The sequence below is a fragment of the Cynocephalus volans genome, chromosome 2, assembly GCF_027409185.1.
Source record: "Cynocephalus volans isolate mCynVol1 chromosome 2, mCynVol1.pri, whole genome shotgun sequence".
In the NCBI taxonomy this organism is placed as follows: domain Eukaryota; kingdom Metazoa; phylum Chordata; class Mammalia; order Dermoptera; family Cynocephalidae; genus Cynocephalus; species Cynocephalus volans.
Window position 1 is genome coordinate 59692380 of NC_084461.1, and position 14681 is coordinate 59707060.

General features: G+C 34.1%; 1 protein-coding gene across 3 annotated transcripts in view; it reads left to right on the forward strand.

Annotated features, from left to right (window-relative positions):
* The window catches only part of BDP1 (B double prime 1, subunit of RNA polymerase III transcription initiation factor IIIB), an 81799-nt gene that overhangs the window by 58239 nt on the left and 8879 nt on the right, over positions 1-14681 (forward strand). For 2 of the 3 annotated variants that reach the window (XM_063085919.1, XM_063085920.1), the window contains exons 24-34: positions 306-431; positions 1929-1965; positions 2451-2543; positions 3599-3824; positions 4295-4452; positions 6943-7093; positions 7303-7483; positions 9130-9193; positions 9546-9735; positions 10520-10724; positions 14311-14350. In XM_063085919.1, the coding sequence (XP_062941989.1) occupies positions 306-431; positions 1929-1965; positions 2451-2543; positions 3599-3824; positions 4295-4452; positions 6943-7093; positions 7303-7483; positions 9130-9193; positions 9546-9735; positions 10520-10724; positions 14311-14350 (1471 nt within the window). The remainder of the gene's footprint in view (positions 1-305; positions 432-1928; positions 1966-2450; positions 2544-3598; positions 3825-4294; positions 4453-6942; positions 7094-7302; positions 7484-9129; positions 9194-9545; positions 9736-10519; positions 10725-14310; positions 14351-14681) is intronic. The other variant, XM_063085921.1, reaches the window with a different exon arrangement.

Genomic DNA, 14681 nt, shown 5'->3' on the forward strand with positions numbered 1-14681 from the left:
CGGATCCTATATAGGACTGACCGGTGTGCCGGTCACAAAAAAAACGACAAAAAAAAAAAAAAGAAAGAAATTTTGCTTATTGGTTACAATAGATACAAACCTCTTAAAAACCTTAACTATTTTACTTTTGCCAAGTTGTTATTAATCCATTTAAAAATTACATTACTACATTTCGCTTATTTAATCGTGAATAAATGTGGATTATTTCTTAATTTTAGCATTTTGTTTTACTTATTCATGTGGAAAATGAGATTTGTTTTACTGTTTATAGTATGCCAAAATGAAATAAGACTTTATTTTGACAGCTTGAAATAACTGTGAATGTTCCAGATGTAGGATGCATAGCTGTTGTTGAACAGCAGTTCTCAAACACAGATGTGACGACTACTCAGGAAATGAGAAAAGAAGAAAATTTGAATGCATCATCATTTGTAAGCATCCACTTTAATATGTTTTTGCCTTTTAGTCTTTGTTTACTGTCAGAAGACTGGAGGTTTATTTTGATAGCTTTAGATTTACAGACAGTTCTTAGCTAATTTCTCTCATGTGGGAAGCTATTAGTATAAATAGTAAAAACTAGTGAATGTTCTAGAGATTTTATATTTGACTTGGAAAGCATTGATTTTTTTTTGTGTGTTTGTGGGTAGAGCGTATAATATCCTTACAGACTTTTACATTAAAATTCTATTGCATTAAATCCATACTAAATGTAAATTACTTAAAATATATTTAATTGCATTTTGTTTGGTGCTCTTCCATATTTGGTATTGATCTTGTTCTTGTCAATGAAGACTTGGAATTGTAACTTTTTAAAAAAGTTTTATTGAAATACAGTTCACCTACCATACACTTCACCCATTTAAAGTATACAATTCAGTGATTGTTAGTGTATTTGCAGAGTTGTGCAAATATCACCACAGTCAATTTTAGAGCATTTTCATCACCTCAAAAAGGAATCCCCACACTCATTATCAGTCACTCCTCATTTCCTCCCAGCCCTAGTAATCTACTTTCTGTCTCTGTACATTTGCCTACTCTGATTTTTGCGGGTTTTTAGTGTGGTTTTTTTTTTTTTTTTTTGGTGGCTGGCTGGTATGGGGATCTGAATCCTTGGCCTTGGTGTTCTCAACACCATGCTTTAACCAACTGAACTAACCGGCCAGCCCGCATTTGCCTATTCTGGATGTTTCATAGGGATGGAATCATAAAATATGGCCTTTTGTGTCTGGCTTCTTTCATTTAGCATAATGTTTTCAGTGTTCATCCATGTTATAGCATGTATCAGTACTTCATTACTTTTCGTAGCCAAATAATATTCTATACAGATAAACTACGTTTTATTTATTCATTCATTTGTTCATTGGACATATGGGTTGTTTTCATCTTTTGTCTCTTATAAATAACGCTGCTATAAATGTTCATGTACAAGTTGTTTATGTGGACATATATTTTCATTTCTCTTGGGTACATTCCTGGGAGTGTAATTGCTGGGTCATATGGTAACTCTGTGTGTTTAATCATTTGAGGAATGGCCAAACTGTTTTTCAAAGCAGCTACACCATTTTACCCACCAGCACTGTATGAGGGTCCCTGTTTTTCCACATCCTTGTCAGCTCTTGTTATTTGACTTTTTGGATCTAGCTATCCTAGTGAGTGTGAAGTGGTATCTCATTATAATTTGCTTTTCTCTGATGACTAATGATGTCAAGCATCTTTCATCTGCCCATTGGCCGTTTGTATACCTTCTTTGGTGAAATGTCTATTTACATCTTTTTGCCCATTTAAAAAAATTGGGTTAAACTAAGGGGGGGGAACAGTTTCCATTATTGTAACTAAAAGTATGGAAAGTCCTGTAAAATGTAGCGCTTTTTGAGAAAGAGAACATGTGTTTGGGGAAATACTGAAGATGTTACATTTTCCTCTTTTAGGAAATAACCACAGGTGAACATACCCAAGATGAACCAGGTAACTGTTAACAAGGAAACTTCTGAAACTTTTTGGTTAACACTAGCATGGTGATTTAATATTGGTGATAGTAAATGAGTTAGTTTGCTGGAGAGTTGAACAAAAAATTCAGGTGCTGAATATGTTATATCTGTGAGAAAGTTGGAATCTTGGAATGCTACTTTAGAAGGTGAGTTAAGAGTTAAATGTTTAGTAAAGAAGTATTTGTTGAACATTTCTTCTGGGTTTACACAGTTGTGAGCATTTTCTTTGAAGGTATTATTTAACGGATGGGTGGTATTTTCAGTGAGTAAAAGCCAACAATTTATTTTTTTTTATTCGTAGTATATAACCTGAGCAAAACACTACCCCAATAAGGGAATAGTGGTACAGAGGCTATTTAAACCTATTACTAGAAGATAAACACCTGAATTAAAAATCCTTTTAAAATAAACAAATATCCAGACATATTCTTTTGTTTTAATGTTGGTATATTTCCTCATAAGGTACCAATGATGGAAGCACTGAAGCTGCCATAACTTTACTTGCAATGGGAGATCTAGTATTGCAGTCAGAGATCAGTACTGAACAGGGTGATGGTAAGAATGAACAATAAGTCCTACCAAAAAAAGAAACTTTTAAAATCTAACCTTTAAGAAATTATACCTATGTTTGAGTAATAAGCCTTTTACATTTGAAGTTGTCATCACTTTGTTATTTTTTCAGAAAGTAATGTGCATGTATTGATCCATCCACTGTTTTATGTAGCCCCTTTAGGTGTAGTGGCAACCATTTTGAGATTAGTAAACTTGTTTTATCAAGAATGATTTTTATTCATGGAATAGTTGACCTAGTGAATCTTCTGCCTTTATCATCATAAACATCATTGGTGAACTAAGCTCACTGATCACTGATCACTTTTTCTTTAGCAAATGAATTACCGCTTGGGATGGTCTTCACAAATAGGTGACAAATACAGTATGAAGGGGAAGTAGCAGTCATTGAGATAATTTAGTTTAAACTGTTCTGATAGTTTGGACAGAGCCAAAAGATGTGTCTACCCAGATTTTTATAGAGAGAAACTATGGTCTTTACTATCTCAGTATCTTTAACTTCATTAAATGGATAATTGTGCTACTTGTATTCCTGGTAGTTCTTTTGACTGGTGATGAGTGGCCTGCTATTCATTTTAGGTGTTAGATTTTTTTATAACTGTATATTTATCAGGAAGGTCTCTGATTGGTGTTCCATATAGGGCTCCTTTCTCAATGGCAGAGTGTTGCAGTAGAGCTTGGCACAAATATCTAGAACATAAAATTCAGTTTTAAAAATATTATAAATGAAGGCATTTCTATCTTGAAATCTGTCTGAGGTTATCTAATTACTGAAAGTAACAAGAGGACTTTTTTTTTTTTTTTTTTACTTATAATAGTACCATGTTTCAGTGTTTCAGTCTGTAAGGATTTTTAAGCTCACAACAACAGGTGAAATTCCTGGCATGAAATATGAAATTATAAATTTTAATTTGAAGCCAAAAAGAGAACTTTAATAATAATACAGAATTTTACAATTACTGAATGTTGAAGTATTTATTTTATTTGGACATTTATTTATATTGGGTCGATTTTAATTTTCTGTTTTTTTCCTGTGGTAGGAATATGTGTACTTCCTCATGTTCATTCAGAGGATAAAAGCCATGTTCCTTTTAGCCCAGATAACGTAAATCACAAAATTGTTCATGAATGTCAGGAGCTTTCTTCACCTGCCACTAGTACATTGACTGCATCAGTTGAAGTAAACAAGGTTGTATTGGAGGAACAAAGTACTAGAGAAGAAATTGGTTTAATGGAGAAAGTAAAGGAGAACTCTACACCAACCAGGTTTATTTTAGTATTCAATTAATAAATATAATTAAGCCTACCATCAATTTAGTTAATGCCTACCATCAATTTAGTTAATAACTTTGAGTAATGCTTGTATAAATGTAAAGTAAGCAGTGCTAATTTCTCACCCTTTAAAATAAGAATTGGCTGATTTTGATTATAGTTTAAAGGCTTGCATATCAAAATTGTAGCTGTATGTGTTGCATGTCTTTGAAGCTTTAATAAAATAGATTTATATAAATATAGTCTCTGTTTTACAAATATGGTCCAGTTTCTCTTCTCTTCTCAAGATCTATAGTAAAGTCACTACATTGTAATTTTAGCATTAAGAAATGAACACTTGGAGATAATGTGGCACCTGACAGGTGGCACATTAACTGTGTTAGTGCTAGACTGTATCAATGTGAGAGAGCAAGACAGAATTCTTATATGTTGATAAATTTCTCTTCCCATTTCTCTGTTTCTAGGGATGCAACTTCTAAAGTGACCAATAATTTGAACATGAGAAGTAGATTTGCCAAGCCTAAACCAAATCTTGAGAAGACTTTAGGGACCAACAGATTTGGTGTTCATCAAGAAGTTCCCATTTTGTGTGTACCCGAAGAAGAAGTAGAAAGTAAAGGAGGTAAATTTTATGGTTCTCTTACAAGTTACAAAGTTACTTTGACACAAGAAATGGTGTTAGCATTTCAAAGGAATATTGTCATTAGATTTTTTTTAACTTACTGTAAAAAAGTTTCAAACATACCAAAAGTTAAATGAGCTATAAAGTATCCTAAATCCACCAACTGATTTTAGTAATTAGTATCATATTGCTCTATTTACTTCATCAGTCTTTTTCTTTATATATGAGGGATCTTCAAAAGTTCATGGTAAGATTTGTATTATCTTTTACTTCTGTTTTTCCATGAACTTTTTGAAGTACCCTTGTGTATGTGTGTGTGAATATATGTAGTGCATGTGTGTATACTCAAGGAACTGTATCTTAGAAAGGTATACATTCATGCAGTGCATGTGGCAAAAAATAAGTGCCCAAAAGGCATGAAATTATTCTTTTTTTATTTTATTTTTTTGCGGCTGGCCAGTACAGGGACCGAACCTTCGACCTCCATGTTATCGGCACCATGCTGTAACCAATTGAGCTAACAGGCCAGCCGTGAAATGCATAAAATTAAAAAGAAATCAAAACTCCCTTCTTCCTTTGTTCCCAGCTCCCTAGTCCCACTTCTCATGGTAAACTGCCGTTAGCAGTTTTTTATTGTAGACTTCCAGAAATGTTTTATACACATACAGTATAAGCATCTAAATGAGGGTGTAGATGTGTGGACACGCCCACATATATTCATATATAAAAATGCATACATATATGCACACACTACCTATACATGTGTGTATGAATATACATGTGTATTCCTTTCAGAAAGAACAAAAATATATGCCTATTATGTCATATATACTGTTCAGCACTTTTCAAAATAACAGCTTTATTAAGATATAACCTGCACACCATACAATTCACCCATTTAAAGTGTACAATTCAGCGGTATTTAATATATCCCCAAAAATGTATAACCACCACCATTCGCAGTCACTCTCCATTTCCCCCAACTCTAGGCAACCACTATTCTACTTTTTGTCTCTATAAGATCTGCCTATTCTGGATATTTCATATAAATGGAATCACATAATACATAGTCTTTTGAGTCTGATTTCTTTCACTTTACATAATGTTCTCAAGGTTCATCTGTATTGTAGCATGTATCAAATACTTCATTTATTTTTATTGCTAAATAGTATTCCACTGTATAGGATATACTCCATTTGCTTATCCATTCGTCTGTTGGTGGGCACTTGGAGTGTTTTACCTTTGGCTGTAATGCTGCTAAGATCATTCATGTATATCTTTTTGTGTGGACATAGTTTTCATTTCTCTTGGACTTATACCTACAAGTAGAATTGCTGGGTCATATGGTAATTCTGTGCTTAACTTTTTGAGGATCTGCCAAACTGTTTTCAAGAGTGGGTAGCATCATTTCTATATTTTTACCAGCAATCTGTGAGTTTACATGTCAGTTTCTTAACATCCTCCCGGACACTTTTTGTTATTTTTCTTTTCGATTATAGCTGTCTTAATGTGAAGTGGTATTTCATTGTGGTTTTGATTTGCATTTCCCTGATGGTTAATGATGTTCAGTATCTTTTCATGTGCTATTTTGTGTATCTTCTTTAGAGAAATATCTGTTCAGATCTGTGCTTATTTTTAAAATTGGTTTATTTGTCTTTTTATTATTACGTTTTAAGAGTTCTTTATATAGTAGTACCATATGTTTTTAAAGCTTGATATAGTAAAAAAAAAATTTTCCATATGATCACATGGCACTCTTTTTAATTTTTTAAATAGGCCTACTATGTTGTGATGTTTATGTTGACTCCTTAGTCTCACCTTTTTTCTACTTCCCTTCCTTGCCAAAAGGCTCAATCCCATAGGGTGATAGTAAGTGTAGGAAAAACAGTGCAAGCAGCTTTTAGATTAGATTATATTGAACTTAGATAATGCTAACTATCCAGATCTTCTTATCCCTGTTGTGGGGTTCCTGATTTCTGGGATTTCTTTTCAGCCAGCAAAGCCTGTGGTACACTGTGCATATGCAGTTAGTTAATTCATTATTAATGCTGGCTTGAACAGTATCCAGAAGCTTTCTCAGTGTGTAGGCTCAAATTACCTCTTTTCTATAGAAGTCTTTTTCTTTCCCTTTGTGACGTTATTCTTTGTAGCTCCAGCCAGACATCATGTATACCCACCCAAAACCTCTTTTGTATATGGATTTCTAATTATAGTGCTGTTTACCATAGATTGGAGATAAAATTGCTTTTGCAGCTAGGAGTGAAATATATGCTGTATAGGATTCCTTAATCATCTGTTTAACTGTTCAGAAATCTCACTGGCCAGGACCACCCTTGTGCCGTGTGAATAAACTTGATTTTTGGTTTTTAAGAGAAATTTGGAAGAGTCACTATGTAGTCATCTGTCTTTTAAGAGGGAAGGAATGTTTCTAATATGAAGTTTTTAGCTGTACTATTTTGAACTGTATCTTAAATGTGTTTTTTATTTAAGAAATTGAAAAAATTGCTTCCAAAGCAACAGAATTAGAAGATAAAAACCTTGGACCAGTTACAACAGCAGACAGTAAGGATCAGAACAAATTGGCATGTGTACATGATATCAAAGGGACCAGTATTTCGCAAGAAGCAAACCTAACTGAAAGGTAAAAGTGGGAAGAGATTCTGGGATTCTGTTTCAGCAGTAACCATAAGCTGTAGCTGTAAGAATTTGATTGGAAAAAGTTATTTTGTGTTAAATGTATTTTAATAGTTTGAAAACCACTGAATTAGATGATCTTTGATGCACCTAACTCAAAAATAATTCTATGGCTACTTGCCTGATTTCAAATAACATACTAAAACTGTCTTTCAGAAATGAAAATCAAGAAGAGGGATCTCAAGAAGTTCAGATATTGTCAGTTGCTCCAATTGTTCCCTCTGAAACAGGATCCCCCTCATTTGGTTTGGGTAGGGGTCTCAGTGAGAGTTCTGTTGAAGAGCCCCTAACAGCGGACTCTAAAAGAGACAGTGTGCTTACACTTCGTGTGCCAGAGGTAACAGAATGTAAAATATAACAAGGGATAACAAGGTGTTTGTTCCCCATTAAAAAAAAAAGTAAAATATAAATTACTTACAATAAACTTGATCCTTTTTAGTATTATGTAAGTTTTTACCACTATATATAGTCATGTAACCAATACATGAATGGTTATATCACCCCAAAATTCCCTGGTGCCCTTTTGTAGTCACCTTCTCTGACCCTACCCCCAGCCTCTGAAAACCACTGATTCATTTTCTTTCCCTATAGTTTTACTTTTGCAAGACTGTTCATGACATGTTCAGGGACTATAAGTACATTGTGAGTGGAATATAACTGAAGAAAGTGGTTAGAGATGAAGTTATATAAAGATAGCCTGCAGACATATAATAAAACAATTTTTAAGATTTGCTAAGGAGTTTGGCCACATCTAAAGTTATGAGATCCCCCCCCCCCATCTTTTTATTTATGTATGTATTTATTTATTTATTTTGCGGCTGGCCTGTACAGGGATCTGAACCCTTGACCTTGGTGTTGTAACACTGTGCTCTAACCAAGTGAGCTAACCAGTCAGCCCAGCCCCCCAACTTTTTAAGCCTTATTCTTAATTTTGAAGTAATTTCAAACTTAGAGAAAACTTACAAGTCTTACAAAGAACTCTCTCATATCCTTTACTTGGATTCATTTAATTGTTCTTTTACTTGGATTCATTGAATTGTTAACATGTTGCTTCATTTATTTTCTCTCTCTCTGTCTTGCTGTCCATCTCTGTAGATGGATACGTTTAAAAACAGAGCCATCTGAAAGTAAGTTGCAGATATGAACCTTCACCCCTAAGTACCCCATCTTGTATTTAATAAGAAAAAGGACATTCTCTTACAGAAAATTATCTTATTGCTAAACTCAGTATTACCATACTATTTTACATCATAGCAGGGACATACAATGTCAATTTGTCCCATTATTGGTGATGCTAACTGCACTTGGCTAGAATGGTGCCTGCCAGAATTCTCCATTATAATGGCATCTTTTCCCCTTTGTTTTAGTAAGTAATTTGTCAAGTGAGACCCAGCAACCTATCACCCAATAGTTTTAGTATCCATTGATGATTCTTACCCGAATTAATTATTGATATTGTTGGTTGCAAAATGAAAGTTTTAAGGCTGGCAGGTTAGCTCAGTTGGTTAGAGCATGGCAAAATGAAAGTTTTAAGATTTTAAGCAGTAGAGAATTATCAGGATTGCATTGGAGAAAAAAGCGATGTTTGCAGTTTTGTGAAAAACAGGTTGGAGGGAACTGTGCTAGAGGCAAGGAGAGTAGCTTGCTTCCATTCATGTGTCACCTACTAAAAGTACAGTGGCTGGTGAGATGGGAATAGAGAGAAGGGTGAGGGGTTTGAGTCTCATCCTGTCACTTCAAAAATCATTTCATAGAATACACATATGTAAAAATTTAGTCAGGATTCTTTGTATTTATGTTTATTTGAATGAATCAAAAGTTTATTGGCACAGCTAAAAGTTTCAAAACACTTGAAAAATTGCATATGGTTACATAAGTCATTGAGTTTTGAAATGTCTCTTCGCTATATCAAATTGTAAAGAAATTTTTTTTAAAACTAAGATCTGGCCAACCTTATTCTTTCATTTTAATTTTTTATGGCAGTGTACACCAACTAGTATTTCAGAAGTCCAACAAGAGAATGTAATCAATACTCAAGACCTAACAGGTATGATAATCTGCTTCAGTGAAGTGTCGTAGAACCTGTTGGTATGATGTTAACCCCTCATTTAACTATGGAAAAACACAGCACAAGTTTTTTTTAGTCTATGGTGACCTTGAATTAAAAAAATAAATAAGTAAAATAATATTTTGTTTATTAGTTTTGTTATTCAGAATTAAAATCTTCATAATATATTATCTTTACCCTTATGAAATTACTTTTTTTTTTTGGTTTAGTTTAGTTTCTTTGTCTTGGTGATGAGTTGTCATGAGACTGTCTTTTTAGAAATGAAATAAATTAATGATTTTCTATTATTTCATGGTTCAGCTTTTCGTTACTAACTTTTGAACTTTGGTAGTGAATCTAGTTGCTAATGTACATCAAGATGGAGAGGATGAACAAGCATTCATTTTAACTCTGGTGGAAATCCCAACCTGTGCGGTAGAAGGATTTACTGATGCTGCCACACAGTTAATGCCAAACGCTTTACTGCCAGCACCCATATTGATCAAATCAGTGAATACTGAAGAAAGGGAGGATGACATGAGGTAATGAATGAGCTATACTTTTTGCTAGGAGGAAAGGTGCTTTATGAATTGAATACAGTTGATTCAACAAGCTATTTACCAACATAATTTGTAATTGTTGTGGAGATCTTATTTAGTAATTATGTGGTAACTTAGAGAAGAAATGTAATGTGGTTGATTTTTATATCTGGTAAAGATGCCATCTAAATGTGTAATATAATTCTTTTGTATGAAACTTGTTTTAAGTTATTTTGAAAGCCAAAAAATTTAGCAGTCTGGATCATAAAGTGACACCTGTTAAAAGTGTAGTTACTTTGTTATATCACACACACACACACACACACACACACACACACACACACACAACTCTGAAATATACATTCAAAGAAAGTTGCAAAAAATAGTACAGAAAGCTAACATTTTTATATATTCTTGATACTCATATTTTAATTCTTTATTGTAGAAATATTAAGTTGTATTTTAACTGCCATTGGTTAGACACTTAATTGTTTGTCAAGTAGCATTAGAAATTGAAGCCTTTTATGTTAGGAACGGACATTTTAGATTGAAAGTTTAGCTTTACAGACAAGGAAAATACCTCAGATTTAACTCACTATTATGTAATTTAAGTAGTGAGCCTTTAAGTATGAATGGAGCTCAAAACTAGCATTTTTATGACTGTGGCCATGTATATGAATTTGGAGTTTTTTTTATTTCACTAGAATTTTCATTGGAATAGCTCAGCTTCAATTTCATTAAGTAACTTCTAATTCACTGATTTAATATGTATTCATTTTCTGTGCAGTATGAGTTTACCAGTAGCTTCAGTTGGCCAGGATGCCATGTGTTTATCTAATTCTGGAAGAGATGATTCTGAAAAGCCTCCTGCTGATTTGGATATTATATCTAGGAAGAGATTTCATTGTAGGCTTGATGAACGTGACCATGTTCCTCCTGCCAAAAAAAGTTCACTCAATTCAAGAGATGATTGTCAAGAGTATACCTCCAAGGTAAGATAGAATTATTAAACAAGTAAGATGGCCATATTGCAGCAAATCTGTTTCTATTTTTTCTTTTAGACTCCTTCAACTTTTAGATATGTATATAAAGATAGTTCTGATACTTTTCATCATAAATAATCCAGGTAAAACCAGTTTTGTATTATCACTCTCAACTAGTTCTTGCTGAAAACTGATGGATGTTAGTCAGCTCTGTCACAGCCAGCTCTATGACAGTGGCTAAAAATAAGGCTAAAAGCATCATACAGGTCTGAATCTTGCCTGTACCACCTGATAGCTGTGTGACCTTGGGCAAGATCTTTCATCTTTCTGAATGAGTTTCCTGCTGGGTAAAATACCAGTAGTGATATCATCATCATAATGCTTATAGCTTCCTATTGCTCTTAGGAATAAAACCAGAGCCTCTAAGGCCCTATATGGTCTGTCCCATTTCTGTCTCATTTCTCATTTTGTGCTAGTCTCTGCATTGTTTTCTAATCACATTGGCCATCTTTCAGATCCGTCATATCCCAGGGCATTTTATTTGCTGTCCCTTCTGTATGAAACATTCCTTTGCAAAGCATAAAAACTTCTTTAGCTTAGTCATCACTGCCTCAGAGAAGTCTGACCAGATTATGCAGATTCAATTACTAGCCACTGTGTTGTAGTTTTCCTATTACCCTCTTGCTTGTGTAACTATACTGTGGAAAAGCCAATTTAGAATCTGTATTCTCAAAGGGAAAGTTGAGGACCAACTTGCAGATAGCAGACTCAGAGGCAGTGTACTCTCATATATTTGGTAGGTAAAAAAATGGTATCCCAGAATAGTTTTAATTTCTCTTATTATGGGTGAGATTGGATATCTTTTCATATGCTTAAGAGCCTTTTGGGGCTGGCTGGTTAGCTCAGAGCACAGTGCTGGTAACACCACGGTCCAGGGTTTGATCACTGTACCAGTCAGCCATGACCAAAAAAAAAAAAAAAATTTTTTTTTTATTTCCTTTTCTGTGAAATGACTCCTTTTTTTCTTCACCCATTTTTCAGTTGGGCTGTTGATCTTTTTCTTATAGAGCTAGAGAACTCCCTGTTATACATATATCTGTGATAATAAGCTGCAAATATTTTTTCCCAGTTTGTTGTCTTTTGACTGTGCTTTTTGTGGTTTTCTTATGCAGATTTTTTTAAATTAACTTTTTAATATGAAAATTTTCAAACATATAAAAAGATAGGCAGATTAGTATAATGTACCCCCACTTACCAGTCACCCAGTTTCAATAATTTATCAGCATTCCATGCAGGCATTGCTTTATTTTGAAGTATGTTTAATGACATGGAAAAAAGATATGTACATTACTGAATACAGAACTAGGTCAACAAATTAAAATATGCCATTTAAAAAATGATAGATGTACAGTGGTGTGAATATGTAAGAAAAGTGTGATGTCTTTTAGGTTTACTTGTATTTTTGTTTTCTAAACATTTTTAGCATCTTAATAAAATTGCTTGTACAAAATTCTAGAGTGCACACACTGCATTCAGATAGGCATACAGACAGTTTTTAGTTTTCTGTAATCCAGATGTATCAGTCTTTTTGTATATGGCTTCTCAGGATTATGTTATACATTGAAAGTCCTTCCTTGAGATTTAAAATAAATTTTCTAGTTTAATATTATTGATTTGTCTAGAATTTACTTTGGTATAAGGAATAGGGCCAACTTAATTTTCCCCAGATATCTTTCACCATTTATTGAAAATTCATCTTTTTTCCACTGATGCGAAATTCTACTTTTGTCAGATATTACATCTCCATATGTGTTTGGATGTATTCCTGAACTTTCTTTTCTTTTATGTTGATTCACCTATTTGTTCTGTGGCCAGTGTGACACTGTTTTAATTTAGCTTTATAGTGTGCTTTAGTATCTTATTAGGGATATTATCTCCTCTAACCCCATATAATTTTTTCTTTTTTCAGGTTTTTCTTCATCGCTTATATGTTCTCAAATTTATATGGATTTTAGAATTAACTAGTTTAGATTTTTAAAAAAGAATTTTATTGTATTCATATTAGAATCATATATATATTTTAATTTTTATTGAATCATAATCAGTTATACATATTTTGGGGGTTCAGTGTTGACATATGTTGATCAAATCAATATTACTAGTATACATATTGTTACAAATCAAATATTATTCTTATTCTTTATGCCCCTTGTTCAATCTCCCTATTCCCCTCTCCCTCCCTCCTTCCCACTCTGATAACCCTAGATTTCTTCTCTCCCTCTGAAACAGTCATGGTTACTCTATTGGTTTGTTGCCTAGATGGTCTGTCCAATGTTGAAAGGTGTGTTCAGGTCCCCCAATACTATCGCAGAGCAGATGCTTCTTCTGTCACTCTGGAATGGGCTTTGTGGAGAGAGACATTTTCTTCTTTTCTTTGGTCTCCTCTGGTGACTCTCCTTGTGTCAGTGCACTCCAGTGGCTGGTAGATCATCTGTGAGGTGGCTGTGGTGTGTAGCCATTTTCATGGCAGCTGTGGTTATTGTGGTGGCTGTTGTGGGCCACCCACATGGAGGTGATGTTTTTGGCATGCTCCTTGGTGCTGGTGGTGTGCCTGGTTGTGTGGGGGGGTCTGGTACCCAGCTCCATGCCTCAGGTCCCTGGGCAGGCCCTGAGGCACTGGCGTTGTGCCTGGTTGGGTGGGGGGGGGGGTGTCCGGTGTCCGGCTTCATGCCTCAGATCCCTGGGCAGGCCCTGAGACACTGGTGGTGTGCCTGGTTGTTGGGGAGAGGGGGTCCAGTCCCTGGCTCCACGAGGCAGTGGTGGAGAATCATATTAACTTGATGGATTAACTTAGGGAAAATTGAAACCATGATTATGATATTGAATCTTCCTGCCCCAAAATATGGTATACCCTTTCATTTGTTTAAGTCTTATTTTGTGTCTTTCAAGTTTATTTTAAGCTCTTCTTCATATAGATTTTATATATTTCTTACTAGGTTATCCCTAAGAATTATATCTTTTTGATGATAAAATTTTATTGAGTTGCTTTCTACTTAGAGAGCTTACTGAATTCCCTCATTGTGTGCAGTAATTTTTCAGTTGATTCTCTTGGATTTTGTAGATAAACACAATATCATATATGCAAATGTAATTCTAATTTTTCTCTTCTGTTTATAGTTCTGATTTTTCTTTTTAATTATATTGGCTAATATAACTCAAGAACAAGGTTAGAAAGTAGTCCCAATAGTACATATCTTTTTTTGTTTTTTGCTGGCCGGCACAGGGATCAAATCCTAGATCTTGGTGTTATCAGTAGCACCCTCTAACCAAATGAGCTAACTGGCCGGCTCTTTTTCTGATTCCTTATTTTAATGGGAATACTTCTAGTGTTTATTATGTGGGATGCTGGCTTTTGGATTGTGATAGTTATGTTTTATGATGTTAAGAAAAATGAATATTATTGGATACCTTTCCTGTCTGACTCTAGAGCTTTCTGGGAGATACGTGGTTTCTTAAAGAAAAAAGAAAGGAAGAAAATATAATTAATTTTCATTTTACTTGATAAACAGATTTCTAAATTTTTTTTTTTCAACAGGTGTGTTCAGAGGAATTAACAGATGTTTTTGAGGAAACAGGTGAGTGAAATAAATTTTAATATGATTGCATTTTGCTAAGTACACTTTATTATTTTTGATGTGTCTTCTTCAAATATGAGAGTGAAGCAGAGTCTTTCTCAGTTTTCTGTAAGAGTAATACTTACATTATTAGTGTTTGTCTTCCCTTGTAAGGCCTTGGTATTGGCACTTTGCTAAGCCAAAATAAGCGCCTTCATTCTGTAATCAATAGGGAATCATACAGCTACAAGGATTTTCTGTAAAAGCTCAACGGCTACAGTTCAGGATTTAGAAAGCTGAGTATAAAGGCAGTTTAAAAAAAAAAAAAAATAGGTCCTTAACTTTACCCTGA